This window comes from Ascidiella aspersa, chromosome 9, assembly GCF_963924565.1.
Source record: "Ascidiella aspersa chromosome 9, kaAscAspe10.2, whole genome shotgun sequence".
Lineage (NCBI taxonomy): Eukaryota > Metazoa > Chordata > Ascidiacea > Phlebobranchia > Ascidiidae > Ascidiella > Ascidiella aspersa.
This window is the reverse complement of record NC_139455.1, coordinates 15921808-15941166: the sequence shown is the minus strand read 5'-3', so window position 1 is coordinate 15941166 and position 19359 is coordinate 15921808. Positions and strand designations below refer to the sequence as shown.

Below are 19359 nucleotides of genomic sequence, written 5' to 3'. Positions count from 1 at the left end.
TATGCTCGTTTAAGCCGGATTCAAATCTATTTCGTTTATTCATTCTCTCTCGTTTTGGCGCTGGAATGAATTAAGTTCTCTCGTTTCTTAATCGGTCAAAAGGAGTGGTTTACAATCCGTTTGCCGCTTAATCTGTTCGTTTCGCTGACGGCCGAAATTGTTTAATGTAGAATGACCTGCTTAAACGCAGTAAACATCTCGCAACTTTTGGGGCATTATGACGTAACACGAACGGCTGGTCGTAAACAAAACAACAAGTTTAGCGCACAAGGAAAGAATATTACATCTCTAGACACTAATTTGTGACAGAGGCGCTGGTCTAGAATACACAAAATCGAACATTATTTGGGTTAGGATGCGGGTTTAGGTAGGTTTTTAAAGCACACATAAGCTTAACTTTCCTGCACTTACATTTTCTTTTTTTTTTCAATTTTAGGTTAATAAAAACAAATAAGCAGCAATAGATTGCTACCACAAGGAGTAGCCTAAGCCATAAAATAGGTTGTGCGTCAGAGGTTTACTGGAATATTACGTAATAATGCATATCAGTGCAGTTGTACACTCAAGCTGGCTTGAATTTCGCGCCATGTAATTACGACGCTGGAACGGATTACTTTTCAATCCGGATTGAACCTTAATCTAATCTGCCCGCAAAAGGTGTATATAAACGGGCTTAATGTAAGATTGTAATCTGGTTCATGCGTAATACACGAAAATGTAGGATTTCGTATATTTTGGAAAACAAGAAGGAAAGTTGCCACAACAAAAAGGTTGGGAACCATCAACCATCTGCACTGAACTGAACTGCTATGTAGAAAAACAGCGATTTACACATTAAAAATTTGGAGTAGAAAGTTGTGGCAATAACTATAGTGGTTAGAGATTGTTATGTAATTTACAATTGATGCCAGGACACTATATGGTGAAAACTACATGAAAAATTATTACTGTTTTCAGCATTCGTCAAGTTTCTCTCTTAATCTGGTCGTGTAGCACGAATAGTCGTTGTGCATTTTTGGGCTACCGTACGACCGGTTTTAAACATCATCAATGGTTAAATATGTGATATGTTATTAGCATTGTGTTACCGATTCAGCCAGAGTAATAGCATTTAAATGTGCATTGACTAAGCACATGTGAATCACTTAAATCTTCTTATATATATTTTTTATTTTGACGGTAGATGACGCTGTCGAACCATAACTAGCGATGCGTAACATGTAAACAAACAAACCGCGCCAGACACGAGGTATTTAAACTGTCGTTTTTGGTGGCGCAGTGTTGATTTATCACCAGTGGAGTTATAAAGCGATTGTTTTCTTGCTCGTTTTAAATAAGGCCCTGTCAACTTTTCACCTAGGCGGAGCCAAGCATAGATACGGACTAAATATAAAAGCAGTATGATATTTGTCAGTGTTAAGTTGAGTTAAGTCTAATGTAATAGCGTGCTTTACTTGCGATAACGGTATAGATTCTACGATTCAATCAGATAGACCAGAGTAACTTTAATATGAATCAGACAATGAATTTTTTGCTTATCAGTTAAAATACGTTTATTCAGATGTTATATCAAACTTGCAATCGTAGCTTTGTCTCAAAAACACCATCTGTGTATATGTAGACGGATTTGGTTCTCTTTGTACAGTAGACGGATATGCAGTGAAAGGCTTTAATGGCGCTCCCTAAGCACAGGACTATATTGTGTAGCGCACTATTTTTCTTTACAAACACAAACAATGGTATTTAAAAGGAAGTTGCAACGCATTTCTGTATTGATCTTTCTATGCACTTTTTTATTGGTTTTCGTATGGATAAGACAGCAAGAACCCCCTCCATTGAAGGTTGGTCCAAAAAATAAAATAAGTATTTGGTCCTAAAAACCCAATTAGGGATTGTGTTTGAAGATATGTTTTTTATGTCTTTAGGTGCAACTTGGATTTGATGGTGCAACCTATGTACAGAACCAGAGAATATATACAACTGATCCTTACAAAAGGAATTCATTTAACCAAGTTCGAAGTGATGAGGTAGCATGTAATCGGAATATTCCAGACTCAAGGCATCGGAGGTTATTAAAATGCTAATAAATACTTTTGTATCTATAACTTCTGCAATATACTTACTTTTCATTTTTATCACTTCACTTTTAATTTATTTATTATAAAAAATGTTTTTTTAAGCATAATTTTGTTAATTGTGATCTGTAGCTGTCGGAGTCGACCGTATAACATCAGAAAGTTACCTCAAACAAGCATCATTATAACTTTTCATAATGAGGCACGATCAACTTTGTTGCGAACGGTTGTCAGGTTTGAGCATAACAGATTTTTTCAATAAATGTGATTAGCATTACTTCAATAAAAAGTTAAGTGTTAAATTATTTTTTGTGTTCTGCTTAATTTAACTACTGGTTTGGTACCTTCTTATGATACAGTTTGCTGTATATTGATGTTTTTTACATTTTTAGTGCACTAAATAGGAGTCCTTCATCATTGGTTAAAGAGATTATCCTGGTTGATGACTTCAGTGATGATGGTAAGTAATCTTGATGCAACATTTTTGTAAGTTAACCTATTCTACTTTAGCATATACTTGCACATAAATTGACATTCTGTATTATTATAGGATCTGATGTTATACTAATACATTTTTTCAGAAAAAGATTGCTTAAGCTTGACTGCACTTCCTAAGGTTCATTGCCTAAGAAACGAACACAGGGAAGGTAATATTTTGTTCTATATTTGTTGTTTTAACTAATATATTAAATACTTATTATATAAATTTGAATTTTTTTATGTAAGAACTTTTAGAATGTGGTAAAAGTAGGTCTACTTAACACCTCACAGCGACCCACAGGCTTAGCATATTTAAAAAAAGCAAAAATGATTTTTTTTTAAAGTAAGGCCGTTGAAAGAACAGTTAAAATGACCACAAACATCAAGATACGTTTTTTTGCTATATTTTTGCCTTTCAATACCTTGACCAATTTCACGCAGCTTTAAGTCGACCGCTACGCGAAACAGGAATCTAATATATCGTATACAAAAATATATTGGGTATGTGTACTTTTCAGGTTTGATTCGCTCCCGGGTGAAGGGCGCGGACTTTGCCCAGGCCGAGGTGCTAACTTTCCTCGACTCCCACTGCGAGTGCAACGCGGGATGGCTCGAACCTCTGCTCACTCGAGTCGCGGAGGTAATAAGGCCCAAAACTGATGCTTCTCACGCGGGCAGAATTTCACAGCCCCTTTAAAAAGTCGCCAATTATAATTGATTATCTTTTTCTACTGCGCTTTGAACCGATTACGTACTTCCGCTTTTTCTTCAGTTTTCTGATACACTGAATAACAATTAGACACGCGAACTGGATGATGTCCTCGCGTTTGTACCAATTTTTAAGTTTATTGTATTTGAGGTGGTTTAAAATCGCCTAATGTTTTGGTGGCCACTTTTTTATGGAAACTAGAAAATAACTTGACGAGGTAAGGCCTATTTTTTGCGCGTGAAACGCAGCACTATAAAATAACACACAGCAATTCGATCTTACGTCGAGGTAGCGCGTACGTCGCATCAGGTTCTACCCCTTTGTGCACAACCAGTCCCATGGCGCGCCTAACCATTCTTAAAAGACTAGGCGCAAGCTCAAATTCTCTCGCCATTTGCCTTTGATGTTAACCGATATAGATACACGCGGAAATAGGGGAGATATCCGCTGTAATGGTAAAGTGTGATAAAGTTCAGTTTTGCTGGTTTAAAATAATGTGGACTTCGGCGGCGGATGTACAGTTGCCTGATTTTCTACACGTATTTCTGTTTTTGGTATGTTGTAAACGTCAATAAATATTTGCTTACTTTTTCGTATATCAGTTACCTTAATATTGATCCTCATATGTGCATTTGAAACCACAGTGATTAGCCTTTTAAGATCGAGTACATAGAGTTTTTGTTCACCAGGCGTTAAAACGTGTAACATTCCTTCGTTGCAAAAATTGTGACAGAAGCTTTATTCGTACAATTTGTAAAATCAAAACATATAGATTATGCCAATGCCAAAAGCAATAAACGCTAACCAATAAATTGTTGAGCCGACAGCTCAAATTTAAAACTTCTTCACAGGACCACACTCGAGTGGTGAGCCCAATTATCGACGTCATCAACATGGACACGTTCCGATACATTGCCGCCTCGTCCGATCTGCGCGGTGGCTTCGATTGGAGCTTGCATTTCAAGTGGGAAAGGCTCTCCGCGCGTCAGATGAGCGCCAGAAGCGACCCAACCACACCTATTCAGTAAGTACGCAGCGATGCTGTATTTTAGGCGGAACTGCGGTGTAACAACCAAACGCGTTTTGTCGACGTGTACTCTGATTTTAATTTAGATAACACCGAACGGCAACAACTTTTCATCGGGTTTAAACTTAAAACTAAAAAACAAAAACAACCCGATACGTCGGTACAATTCCCACTTTACGGTGACCTAATTGGTAACAAAAACTCTAGGTAATACAAAAAACACAATAAATGCCAGGTGAAAAAACACAATAAATCCACTAAAACCATCAGCAGATTTCAACCAGCGTTGTAATTAACACACAATGGATCGCGACCTAAACCGGAATACGAGCGTCGATCGTTGTATATAGCAGTTTATTTTAAAGCATTTCGATGTTTGTAGTTTTGCATTGGAGGTCTTGTTTTGGGTTTTTGCGCGAATTAAGTTGTTAATGCTGTTACGGAAACTTGGTTGATGTGTCGCAATTTTATAACATCCAGCTCAATATATCCGACGGTTTTCGGCATAAGCGTTCTGAAATACTTTTCTTTTGTTAAGGCATTAAGTGTGTTTACATCTGCATATACTGATAAAAAACAATGCTTATATAAACTTCCTTACTTCTACCATACTTAAGCTGTCCACCGTTAAGTCGAGAAAAAGTTTAAGTGAAAATCAAAACCAGTTTTAAAATAACACTGCTGGGTAAAACAGTTTAGGAACTTCGAAAAATATTCCGCGGGAAACATTGTACGTCAATATTGGCGGCTAACGCAAGTAATTGTTGGGATTTTCAAATGATAACATATCTGTATACTGCACATTACAGGACTCCGATGATTGCTGGCGGCCTATTCATGATACAAAAGGCCTGGTTCGAACATCTCGGCAAATACGACACTGCAATGAATATTTGGGGCGGAGAAAATTTCGGTAACTTTAATGACAAAAAGTTTTCCGAGGTTTTCGACCCAGTAACAACTATACTTAGTTCAATTGCTTTTCTATTTTTTACTGAATATATGTTATTACGATCTCCTTCAAAATAAGTATAATACATTAATAACTTGTTGAACACAAACAAAAAAAATGTATTTAATGAGGTAGAACGATAAAAAATGGTGATTGATACCTTTTCCACATTCAATTCATATTTCAAATTACTTTAATACACATCACTATAAACTGAAGAAACAGTATGGTATCAAGCCTAAAGCTAAAATATGTGTTGTAATGCCTTTTTGGATTAAAGGTTTGTCGTGTCAACTTTATAATGACAGTTTTTGATAATCTCAAAGACCTGTAATTTGAAATGCCACTTACACCGTGCGTACGTTGCTCAGCACCCAGAACAGACCATTGTACTCAAATTAAATCTGTATAACCTTTGCCGAGATATGGCTTGTTAACGAATCGTGATAACTGTAATTATAACCTGACTTGGGCCACATACGTGGTCGGGACGGTCAAACAAAGCCAAACTAATATATGCGTGTGGCGCCGTGATGCGATTTCAGCTACGTACAATTGCTTGATGTTATATAGTCCAACGATTAGATAACAGACCATGTCACAACGATTAGATAACAGACCATGTCACGTATACGCTTCCTCTATTTGACTTTTTGGGGTGTGAATGATCTCTTTAATGAACTCGTGTTTTCGCTGGAATTTCAGAAATTTCTTTTCGAGTTTGGATGTGCGGCGGTAGCCTAGAAATAATTCCTTGCAGCAGGGTGGGCCACGTGTTCAGAAAAAAACACCCCTACACGTTTCCCGATGGCAATGCCAACACCTATATCAGGTACACGTAACGAGTTAAATAAAAAAGGCACAAGGCTAATGAGCATTGTGATTTGTGAACTATTTTATTGATGTGTTGTTTAACTTATATTGAGTTTATCGTTTTAACCGCGCCTTAGTTATGTTGAATACTATATATTTACAAAGAAATATACTACTTTAATCCTTCTCACGTAGAATGGTAATAATATTTATTGCACTGATAAAACAGATTACAAACAGACATTGGTCATAATTATATAGATTTTTTTAAGTCATTGAGGAAGCATGTCGCCGGTTAATAGCCGGAATGCACGATTTGCCGCGCGCACGATTTGTTACGTATGTCATGGTGCGTGGATGTCCATTTCATGATGTGTCATCAGACCGTTTCCACGTCAGAAACACATTGAGGCATTTTCTGGCATATACAATTCGGATCTTTTGATCCCACTTGCACTTTATCTCAATGCATTTGTCACGAACGCTTCGTGTTTTTCCAGAGAGTCGTGTTTTCCCGGTTCGTGACTAAAGCTCAGCCCTGTTAAAGCAAAGAATGACTTCTTGTTGGGCATTATACAATAGATCCAATGCGACTTTTGTTCGGCATACTGTATAATATTGTATAGTGAATTTCTTAATGTGTCGTAACAACGCGAACGGGGGATAAAAATAAATAAGAAAACGATGGAAAAATGAAAACAGATATAATCCCTAATTTGAGATAAAGTGTATTAGTGTAACACCTTATTACGTTTAGATGCCGAAGTTGCCCTGTTGTCGTGAAGTTTTGCTTGTTTGAAAAAACACTTTGACTATGCTGTACCTGTGCTATTTCTGTAATTCCTTTATTATTTTTTACTATGCGCCCGCAAAAAATAAATTTAAAACTTATATGCACAGAAACACACGAAGAACCGCTGAAGTGTGGATGGACGAATACAAGAGGTTTTATTACCTCGCCCGACCAAACGCCAAACACAAGCCATACGGAGAGTAAGTTAAAAGCCCTGACCTAAGTCAATCGCATATGACGAGGTCTGTTAAACTCATGTAATGGCAACAGTTTATTATGTTGAAAACTATTTTATTATAAGTAGTCTACTACTAAATTTCTAACCCCCCAATTCTGGTTGTTTGAAATCGGACTTACACTATTATGTATTATGTAGTTTAGATAGACTATTTGGCATTGAAGTTTTTTGACTAGTCTTCTATTTTGTGACTAGTCTTCTATGGGTTGCAGGTTTTAAGTAAACGCTTAATTTGGCATTCCGGTGAATAACAATCAAATGCAAACTCTGCATTGCCTTAATTAAAATCCTACACTTATATCAACATCATCGCATTTTTTGGCTGACATGTCGCTCCATGTTGCGGTAGATCCCAAGCGATCCGCATCTAATCCGCGGTAATCGGGCCATCAATTCGCGGCTGCCGAGATCGCGTTCTCTTGATGCTCGGCGACCGCGCAGATAGTAAGCCAAGCCCCGCTGAATAATTTATGCTGCATTAAACAAGCGTTATAGAGACACCCGACTGCAATATATCGATTGGTGTTCGGCCACTTTTGCAAAAAAAGAAACGCAGAAGCCTTTTTGACCTTATTTTCATAAACTCGGATCGGGTCGGCGTGCATTTCAGCCCTATCGTTTTCGTCGTCAACGTGCAGCGGTGTTCTTTCCTCTTTTCTTTTACTTTGCCGCGTAAATTATTAATCGTCTTTGCGCACGGAGCGCGCTTATTGGATTGAACTCACTCCCGACCGCTTCTGAACAATTTTGCATGCTTGCAAAGAAAGGTTAAAGTGAAACTTAATTCGACTTTTGTTTGCGACTAAATTCAGACATAGTTTCCTAAGCTGGTCGTATTAAACCTTCGTTTCGAAGTGTTTTTGTGTGGACCAATATTTGTGACCGAATTAGCTTGTCGAAATTACAACACCCGTACAAAAGTATAGGTATAGCACTTAGTGAACGCTTCAAATAAGTCTGTACACATTTTCAATCCTAATGTCGTTTTGATAACTGAATGCTGTACCAAATCCGATCGTCGAATTCAGATTGGTGTGCCCATTAGAGTAACCCAGACATCAGTGAAAATGTCAACATCATGCTTGTATGTTTGTTCGCAATAAATGCAATGTTGTAGTTGTTATCGGCGCTTTATATTTTCAGTGTGGAAGACCGCAAGGCTCTACGTGATCAACTCCAGTGCAAGTCGTTTGAGTGGTATGTTGACCACGTCTACCCACAACTCGTGTAAGTAGAACGCTTTCTTTAGTTACTGTAGAGAATAAGACACCGTTTAACCTGGAAACGCTCACCTTATACTTCACTTATTGACCTGTACAATCGGTACATGACTTAAACACTGTATATTACTACTACTGGTCATACCAGTGTTTTTAAATGTGCCGTTATAGTATCGCACTTCATCTACGGAAAACGTTACGTTCTTAATATTTTTTTTCTAGTAATTTTTTTGGTAATTTTTTAAGCTAAAAGTGGGACATAATGGCCATAATTGCTCGGTTGTAGTCTGTATTGTTTCGGTCATGGAGTTCAATACACACTTGCTATCATGTTTTAAATGAATATAGCCTGAGCTAGATTCCTTCTCCTTCCATTTTAAGCAGATTTTCAATGTTTGACATTTATATGTGATTTCGACAACGCTTTGATCCTGACATTTTTGATTGTTTAAAAGAATGTGGGCGTCTATAAAATGGTTAATAAATAGCTTGCAATAGGTTTCTAGTTAGGTTACGATAAAGCAATGCAAAACAACACTCCCTTCAAACAGTTATCGTGCTGGTCTGATACGATTTCTGGAAGGCCTGTTAACACCGACACACTTTGCAAACAATCTCAGTTAAACACCAAGTACAAGACCAATTTGGGCTTTTGAATCTGTAATACTAATGATAAGTGTTACGTTAGTAACAACTCTTTGACTTAACAGTTGACGCACTGCATGTTATTTGCGCTTCGCGCGAGCTTTTTACGTTGTTTTTGAGTGGCCACACATTTGTACGCTTCGCGCGAACGCTTTGCCGTCGCCTACATTGTGTATTTAAACTCATTTTCAGTTGCACATTTACGCAATAGGTTGGATCAGGAACCGAAATTTCTTTATGGTTCCTTGATTCATTACGTGTTCGTGAAGTTTCCCTGACCAAAAATTTGAGTTTCGCCCCTGGTTAGGCTGAGGTGTTGCTATTTCCATCAAAGTATTGTTTGTTTTTTTACATAAGGTATAAAGGTAATTTCTTAAAGACAAAACTTAATCCATTGGTCTGATGAGTATTCTCTATCGCCAAAAGGCTGTTTCAGCTTAACTACTATCCCTAAATAAAGAACCGCGTTCTGTACTACATTGCTGTACAGCATAGGCCATGCAAGCATAATGAAAGTAAGTATAATTGTAGGGTTGGTCGAATATATAAACATCTGTAATGTCAGCTTCGGTTTGAAAAAGCATGTGCTTCCAAAGACTTGCCCATACGCCGCAAGCCATATAACTCGGGCGCCAACAGCTACCAAGCATCGTAGGACTTATACTTGGCTGTCAAGAAAGAATTGATCGGCTCCGTAATAGACATCACCTTGCCCTGCCGTTTCCTGTCAAACATAAATACGGTTCGGCGGTTATATCTACAGCAAGATCGGGTTTGCAAGGCGTCCGTCTTCAAAATTACCACATCCTATATATACGGAATCAATTAAGAAACTTGGGTTCACTATGATAACATCTGAGTTTATGTAACCCTACAACACCTGCCTAAAAGAACTGAAATATATCTCATTTCTATTTTAAAGTTTAAATGTCACAATTTTTTTCTGTTAAAATCTTCGTAATGCAAATTTATCAACATAGAATAGTAATTCTTTTAGGCTGGCGTGATAGCGGATCAACGTAAATTTGAATATTTACAACTGTTTGATGCAGGGCTTAACTTTTTTAAAAATCCCATCCATCCTTGTTTGTTTTGCGCGCACTTTTGTCGGCATCGGCGCACGGCCTGCTGTCATAAGAGGTTATTTGTTATTGTAGTTGCGCAAAGCATTCGCAGTACAGGTAATCGATTTTATTGACAGGGCGGTCAACACACCAATGCCTAATTTACCTAGATGGAAACGATAAGAATAGAAATGCTTTTTATACCAAGTCAAACAAGCCGTTGCGTTGGCACGAGCTCATTTGTTGGCTGTACGTTCACTTCCTCGTATTCACATAGTGCTTTGTGCCTTATTGTGGGGTCTGCTGTTGGAATGTCATACATATACTGGTTTAACGTGTGGCTTCTCCAATTGCGACGAGACATTGGAGCCTTTGCGGAAATCGAATCTCAGGCTTCGAACATACATTTTCAGTTGACCAAAGCCGCCTAAAAGAACCGATTATGCTAAATTCAATCCAATTAGTTATTATTTTATGATGTCTGAATCGCCCTTAGACGTATTGCTAAAGCCGGATTCTCATTAACACTGTGCAGAAAATGTGAAACTTAGATCGTCGCGAAAAGTATCGCAAAAGTACATGTTACTGCCAAACATTATTCTCTCAGAAACAACACCGGTAGTGCTTCGATAGACCTACAAATTGAAGGACAAAAATCTTGGCAGCTTCATCATTAAATTATTTTGGCTCCCAGGCGTTCCGGAGTGCCCTCAGGCGAGCGCCAAGTGTCCCTGATTAAGCTGGTCAAGTGCAATTACTTGGTCTGTCTGAATTTTCGTCGAGCAACTTTGCAAAACCAAGTTACCTTGGTAAAAAAAACAACGAAAAGTCGAAAACGTTATTATACGGCGTCGTTATATCACAACAACAACAGGACGTGTTACGCCGGAATTCGTTTTTTTATTAGTTTGTTAGATTTTAAACACGTTTTCTTGTATTATAAACTTTTATTTAGGCAATATAAACAAACTTTTATTCAGCAATATCCATGTAAACTGGGGCACTATATACAATTACCATTTTTACTGCTGTTAAGTTATCGTGAATTCTTTAAAAGGTAAAGGCTAAACTCTTTGTATGGGCCACCACCTATCATCTTATTCCTTCATAGGAAACCTTCACATTTACTCAATGCTATTAATTACGACTTTTAAGGGGCCTGAACGAGGTTAAGAAGGACTATTCTAACATCTGGAATACGTTGTTACAATCCGATTTTAACTTTTGTCTTGAAATTCACTTCCAATTAGGAACGCACTTAACTAATTTGGATTGGCATAAGTATCTACCAAAGGATTACCTACACAATGTCAATCACAATTGAATAGTTACGAAACGCCCCACTTCCGCAAAGACTAAAAGGCTGTAGGTTGTATAGAAAGCATCTTTTTCTTCGGTTTTCCACAAAAATAATTTTGGTTGAAGCAATGCTCATGGACAATCAGTGCCAGTGTGCTCTTAGGTTATAGAAAATTAGGGCAATTTAAAGATCTGTGATATTTTTGTTTAATTTGCCCGTTAGTGTTCTTCAAAAATTTCTGCATGACACTGATACACTGATAATAATTAATCCAGCACACATAATTACATCATTATCTAGTGTGTCTTCTGTTAAGTAAATAGTAACCTTTCAAGTAATTTATGACCACCCAAAATGAAATTCGTGCAAGGGTTAAGAACACATGTGAGAAACACCCGGTGAAAAAAGGGCGTTATTACAAACCTTTAATGATTTTGGTAAAAAAATGTTAATTATTGTGTAGATTATAGTTTATTGTATATACATCACCGATAATTTTGTTGTTTTCGACCTTAATTTTGAAAAATTGAAAATTGAATATATACCTTTGACAAAGCGATGAACAACACAACCGTGTTTTTTCTATACGATACGAACTGTACGGCAGCTCTTTTAGTACAAAGATAAAATAAATTCAACGCTTTAATCGTATTGTAGGGACCCGTCCTGCTCTGTGCTTATTCAAACATTCTCAAGCACCGAGTATTATATGGCAGGTGATAAAAACCTCGTGCGCTTGTTTGTTTAGGGGCGTAAAGACTTGCTGTTCAGCCTTTTCGTGGCCGATTGAACAGTGGATCAGAACATTTGCCCCTTTATCGATTCCTCCGGTATATTCCACCGGAGTATTTTCGGGTTAGCATTGCGAAAGTATTTAGCTGCGAAATGAACGCAAAGCAGCATCTATTTATTCCAACAACAAATATGTTGCAATCCTCTGGTGCTAATTGAATGTTTCGTCTCGCTATTTCAATAGGGTTGGGTTTGTGGTTTTGGCTGAATATTGATTTCTAAAACAATACACACTCAACAGTAGTAGATTCGGCCGAGTTGTAAATTGAGCGCTACACATGTCATATACTTGTCTCACCTCGGCTTGATGCGCTTTACTCATGTCTTTTTATTTAGGATTCCTCCACTTCCTAACACGCCCAGCTCGCTTCGTATAGTGGCCACCTCAACCAATGGCGACCGTCGGTGCGTCACCGTCGACCAATCACAACCCGGCATTGTGATGACGTCACCTTGTGGTGTAGCTGGTGAAAGTGCCAGTCAGGTAATTTTTAGATAACGCCTTGTTGATGGCTGTATAATATCGATAGACTTCAACCTGTGCTGTACTGCAGTGCTTCTTAAACTTTTTCAGTTTTATTCACCCATAGCGTCTATCGCCAGATTTCATTCACCCGTGTCTCATGATATGATAAAACTATCTAGTCGATATGCACAAAATGACTTAGGTTGTTTCGGTTTTTGGTAATATCAACTTAAGTTTTAGTATTGCAAATGTACAATTTCTCGAGTCCAGAGATATAAAGCTACCAAAGCACAAAACAAAGTCACCAATTTTTGTTCTTATACACTCAGTGCAAACCAACTTTACTATTACAATAAGCAAAAAACTCACTAAAAAACAACAGTTCAGTAGTCGATTTACTGCGAGTTTTCATCCATTTCTGGCGGTTCACCCTTATTCACCCCATTTTGAACATTTTGCTATTGGTATTCAAAATTAAAAATATAAAACCCTTATCGCTATTTTAGCTATATAATATGCAACCTATCCCTAAAAAGGAGCTAATCCGAATCGTACAGTAAATACATATCTTGAAAACTGTTTAATGGAGTGCATTTCATATCCGTTTTCATATAGCCTTACCCCGGTCAAGCAAAAACATTTAAGCCACATATTAAACGTTTTTCGAAAGGTCAAAGTGTGCCTAACTTTGTTTGCAGCGCTAATAGAACACTTTTGTATTCATTCTTGTATTGTTTTAACTTTTTGCATCTCACGCGAAAAAAATGTGCTCAGTTTCCTAATGTTTAATTCGTCGCGATGCAAACCAAGAAACACCCCCTTCAACTATTTCGGTAACGTAAAAGTGATTAATATTTATCCAGCGTTGTGGGTCTGCGTCCTGGCGTTTAGTACAATGGAAAGGGAGTAGGGCGAATTCCGCACTCCACCCGTGACCAATAGCACGCGACGCGATCGAGGAAATCGCGCTCTTTGTCCCGCTTAAAATTTGCACAGTCGCATTTACTGTGCCGTGCAGTGACCGAGTATGCGACGAGGAAACGCGTGTGCGGAAATCAAAGGGAATTTGAGCGGAGGCGATCGCACTGTATATGAAAAAGGGACACATTCGTATCATATTAAACTATGCCTAAAAAAATCGGGGTTAGTTAAAATTCTAAATCTGTTTTTAATATTTTTTTCTCCGGTCCTGACCGCCAATCGCATATCGTCACTTCTTTACACACATTTTAGTTATAGTTGTTGATTGCCATTGATTTGAATCTTTGTTGATAAAAATCTGGCGAACGGGTGGCACAGTTTAACGACAAGTTGTATTAGAATGTTAACAAGCTTTCACACAACCACGCTTCTTCATCAGCTCCCAAGTAGTTTCCTGATGTCCGAAATGACAACATTGTATAATACAATGTACTACGTTGTAATGCAAATCGTTACACTAAATGCTTAATAGCGTCAGTTTTTTTAGTGTATGCAGTCTATTGCCAATGGTTTTGCTTATTGATTTTTTACCAACCTAAGCTTTTGTCCAAAAAAACCGCTATACCAATCGCAGCTTCTGCTAAAATCAGTGGTGTTGATTTTTGTTAGGGCACAAAACGCTGTTCAATGTCCGTTCGAAACGATTTAGAGCATTATGGCGTCGAAACACTTTGATTTCTCAAAGTTTAATTAGCAACATGACGTCATTTTCTGCCTTCCCGATCTGGTGCCATCGGCGTTGCGATTGTAATTAAATCTATGAGTAATTTGAGGGAAACCGCATGTTGTGTATTTCTGGACATTTCTGCAATTTCAACGCTTTTAATTTAATAACATGTTGTTGTATGCAAATAGATAATTTTTTTAATAGAATATTGTGTTTACAGTGCTCAAGTGACATTTCATAACTGTTTTTGAACTGGAATAGTTTATAGAACAAAATATTTAAGCTTGTGTTTTTTTTGTTCATTTATGGCATCATATTTTAACGTGCTTCCCTTAGTAGTAATTAGCTTTTGAAATTTGAGGGACTGTTAAAAACTATTTTGTGGTAGTAATAAAAAATGTCGATTCGTGTCTCTATGCTGACTGGGCCTAACAGCGTTTGTAAAATGTGAAAAATTTACGAATTTTAAAATGCCAAAGTTACTTAAGATAATTCCAGTTCGTTTCGAAACGTCGTAATTAACATGATTTTGATCTACTTGACCTTTTTGCTTTGAAATTCTATATCAAGATCATTACAGATCCGTGCATAGTGTGCCCGAAAGATATACAAACACTTCGATCTCTCAATGTTCATGTTAAATGAGACCATAACAGTTTCCCAACAGCTGATCGTTGTGTTTTGTTTTACAAAGGACTGGGCAGCGACATCTAGCGGGCTTCTTCGTCATCTCACGCGCAACTTGTGCATGATGCCGATGTCACAATCGAAACTTAATCAGGTCGTGGTTGGACACTGTGATGCAACAGATGCTGATCAGGTTAGTATCGGTGTGCCATTATATCTCCTTATGAGGGCTCGGTTTTGATGTAGGTTTGTCATAGAATAACACTACTTTATATAGGTTTCAATGAAATTATAAAAGTCAGAAGAATTGATAAATTGTCCTATTTTCATGTTTGTTTCGGTAATAACGAATTCCTATTTAACTTTAAACATAGACAGTTCCCATTTTCATATATATATATATCATTTGTCCAAAGAAACTTATGTTTATTCGAACTAGAACATTGAATATATTATCATTAAATATCAAAGATCAAATATGTCCACTTATACGCATGATAAAGTTTTTGTATTTTGGAAGCCAGCCCCTATAATGCGCGTGGCAATAAAAGTGATAGTGCTGAGTAGTGAAACAATCTCACTTATTTTCCTACATAATCATTTGATAAATAAAAGTGCAAAGAATTTGTAGCAAATTTGAAATGATCGTAACCCCTCAATTTAATACAGTGGTTCTCAAACTTTTTTGAGCGCGACCCGAATCTGAGTTTTATGAGCATCTCACGACCCAAGTCTCAAACATAAAAAAATGTGTGTTTTCTGACGTGCATGAAATAGAAAAAGACACAGACAACCCGATGTAGTAGCCTTTATGAAACAATCATTTATAACAAACAAATGATTGATTCTAACTTCCAACAATACTACCTGCAATTAATGACCTAGTTCAGTGCTTTTCAACGCGTGGGATGGTACGCACTTGTGCGGATAAAAAAAAAACTTGTAATGCGGATGACTAACGTCGTGCGGATGTATGTGTGGATGAAAGTGGTGCATTATTATCTTTTATTATGCGTAATACAGTAATCAAATAAGCTAATGCGCCCACTTATTTGTTTTAACAATATAGTCTCGTATAGTGGTTCATTGCAGCTTAAGTTATTTAATGTTTATATTATATCGGCCAAGGCTTAGGCACACGGTTTTATTACACAAACCCTTTCATTGTTATTTCACAAATAAAACTAAAGGTTACAAACTTACTGAGCTTGTTTCGTGCGGATGGAAATTTTAAAGGTTGAAAAACACTGACCTAGTTGAAAGGAACAAAACTTATAGCTAGCATAGAAAAAGCGAACCTATAGTTTGAACTGAAACGGATGAGTTTCTGCTCAGGACCTCAAGTTGTGAATAAATAAGACACAATATGACTACGACAGCACTATAAAAACGTTAGTCTAACAGAATTTAGAGGTATATGTTTGTAATACGAGGTAGCAGAATAATCTTCTAAAAAAATAAAAAGTAATAAAGCAAATGTGAGGCTACCGCTTACACTAGTCTTACAGCTACTGTAGTAGGCTATGACTATACTGTATTTAAACGTTCATAAAACTTTAACGTTCATAAAAAAAGGCTGCCATTAAAACGTTCATAAAACCACTTATGATGCTTCAATCCAGGTTACTCAGTTGAATGATGCAATGTTTCAGCCATGATTGAATTAAAAATACTTGAAAAAGGAAATGAAAAAAGTTCGTTTGCGCAAAATTGAATCACCATGGAGCGACCCATTTTTTGACCTTGCGCGACCCATACTTTGAGAACCACTGATTTAAGACGTATAAACATTGCTTTAAAAGTACAATTCTCAAACTTATAATCTACGCGAGGGTTCAATCAGACCAAATGAGACGTTTTATTTCACTGTAAAGTTTTTTTTTATCCGTTTTGATAACTGAGTATTTTGTTTTAAACAGCGATGGAGTTACCAAAACGAAACGATCCGACATCGGATGAGCGGACTGTGTTTGACCTCGCAAAAAGGCGCCGACAGTGTGGCGTTGTTGCCATGCGAACGCGGTCGCCGTGGTAACTCGCCTCGTCAGACTTGGGACTTGGAAGCGTCCAAATCACGAAGATGACAAAAAATACACTGAAAGACTTGACGATTTAGGTAGTGGGCCAGCAAGTATAGGGACGATTGGTCGATAAACTGCTTTTCTAATTTATATATTTATTGAAACCTCGGTTGTTAATTGCTTGAGTTATTCGATAGGCCGTGCAACGAGTATCGCAATGTTTCACTCTACGACAATATACCCTGGTGTGATTTTGCGGCGAAACTTACTTAAATCATATTTTACAGTCTACACAAGTAAATAAGAAATATATGTTTGTAGCGTTATAAGCATCCTAATTCCTTCACCCTTTCTGAGGCGGTATTTTCTCTTGATCGATTGAGCGTTATTATTTCCTATCCCTACATGACGGATGACTTTGGTGCAGACTTGTGTTTAAGGGTTACGTATAACTGTCAAGGCCGGTGTTTCGACCAAGTCGTATAATCGTACTATATGTTTTACATTCAAGGTATAGTCAAGCTATAAATGCGTGCCATATTCTTAGTTTGCTTTCAGTTTTATACTTGAAATTTTGTGTTTTTAGTTTTGCTGCGTTTATACCATTCCGGCGTGCTCTTTTACAACAGCAAAATAGTTTAATTGCGTGTAGCATAAGGATCTTTTCTATGATGTGTCCGCTGTTGGTGGTTGGTAATTAGTATGCGGGCACCAATTTGTTTCTCGTATGGCTCATGATTCTAGACGTAATATTTTTACATGATAGTGTAAATATTGTTAAAATAGACGATTGCGTCACCTGCCTTTCGTAACTATACTTTACGTGACTTCATATACATTCCAGTTGATGTAAAAATGAAACAGTATAGTTTAAACGATACACTCGCTTGCAGTAATGCTGTGGATATGCGCTAAGATTGCGTTGTTTTTTTGAAATATCTTGCAGTAAAATGGAATTGAGTCTTCGGTAATCGAGTTTGTATTTTAATTGTTTTTCGGACGTTTTTACCATAGGGTTTATCTTGAAAAACGAGATAACCGTTGTTTCTATTTGCTTGTCAGCGATGTCTAACGGCATAAACTAAACACACTCATCGGATTGACGACAATCCTATTTCTCGCACTGTGTTGATCAAAAATCCACGATATAGTCCCTTCGTTTTAAAAAAATATACACTATGCTTAACAAGCACACTCCTATAACGTTTCGTGCTGTAATACCTTGATCGACCGATATATAATCAGTGTTTTGGAAGTACATTGTATTGCTTACCAAAAATATACCAAATAGCACATGTTTGACCAAAAACGTACCAACAATATAGCGCCAAATTGTGTGTAGACTGAAACTGTGCAAAAAGTTTGCTTCAGGTGTTTTCATATACTCCTAATATTTCTGCGTTACTGTAAATTTTTGCTCAATTTTTGTAGCGTACTTTACAGGGTGTTAAGTTGTGGTAGTTTTCCTGTGACAATGTTTCGTGGTCAAAATTGTATGTTAAATGACGCGGTAAGTCGAATGTGTGGAGTGTAACCGTATACGTTTGTATGGTAATGGTTATACTTTTAAAAATAGGGTTTATTGAAAAGTTGCCAATTTTTTAATTTGCGATTTTTCTAAATGATCCTAATTGCTTTGGATTTTTTTGGTGATAAAACTGCTGCACGGAATTGCCAACACGACAATTTAAGTGCGACACGAGGCACAAAAGACAATGCTGTTCTAAAAAAACAACATAACAATGTAGCGTTTAAAAAAATATTTTTTTAAAGCGTTAACCTAAAGACCTGTATTTTGTTTCAAATATTTATCTTAAGAACTTCGGTACTAGTAGCGTACAAAATGGAAAACATTGACAGCGTATTTTAAACTTATAACATTATTTTATGGCCAACGGGCTTTCTTTGGTTTGTAATTGATACGTTGTTTGAAAAAGTGACTAAGCAGTTGTTTAAAATCACGGGTCTTCTCTTTTAACACTGGCATATTTCATGATAGAATCTTTGCTTTGTACTGCTACTTTTTCCTTATTTGTGTGTCGTTTTGTTATTTTGATTCGCCCTCGCCTTTAAAAACAGCATCATTCCATCAGATTATTAGTAGTTGTGGTGATTTAGTTACAGGGTGATATAGATGTAGAGATTTTTCGCAAATACTTTTCTATGTGGCTTATTTCTATGTTTAAGTGTACCTTGTAACTCACAGTGTGTTTTCCACTGTTTTCAAAACAGTTAGGCAGAATTGTCTGCAAGTGTGGTTATAATTGCATAAGGAAAGTATTTTAAAAATAGTAATACAGAAGGTTAAGCCTATATTATTGTGTCCCCATATAGCGGTTAAGATACACTTAAGAATAATTGCATCTAAACTGTAAATAAAAATAGTAACAAAATATATGATTTTCCGTGGTATTAAAAAGGTATCGTACAATATGCGCATATAAAAAGCTAGGCCAGAACTAAAACTTTTTTTCATAGCTTTATAGAAA

General features: G+C 37.0%; 1 protein-coding gene across 1 annotated transcript; it reads left to right on the top strand.

Moving 5' to 3' along the window:
• The first annotated feature begins 1628 nt into the window (after positions 1-1628).
• LOC146133232 (polypeptide N-acetylgalactosaminyltransferase 14-like) lies at positions 1629-19128 on the top strand. Its single transcript, XM_083397528.1, has 14 exons — positions 1629-1841; positions 1926-2068; positions 2208-2309; positions 2468-2535; positions 2657-2722; positions 3074-3195; positions 4116-4288; positions 5101-5204; positions 5949-6075; positions 6957-7049; positions 8231-8314; positions 12445-12592; positions 14917-15042; positions 16769-19128. The coding sequence occupies exons 1-14, from the start codon at positions 1737-1739 to the stop codon at positions 16931-16933; spliced, it is 1626 nt and encodes a 541-aa protein (XP_083253654.1). The 5' UTR covers positions 1629-1736; the 3' UTR covers positions 16934-19128.
• The last annotated feature ends 231 nt before the right edge of the window (positions 19129-19359 follow it).

Bases quoted from the DNA above. Each gene is read 5' to 3' on its own strand.
- LOC146133232 (XM_083397528.1), top strand. From the start codon at position 1,737: ATGGTATTTAAAAGGAAGTTGCAACGCATTTCTGTATTGATCTTTCTA. The intron at 6,076-6,956 runs GTACACGTAACG...TTATATGCACAG, and splicing joins AATGCCAACACCTATATCAG to AAACACACGAAGAACCGCTG. The intron at 7,050-8,230 runs GTAAGTTAAAAG...TTATATTTTCAG, and splicing joins AAACACAAGCCATACGGAGA to TGTGGAAGACCGCAAGGCTC.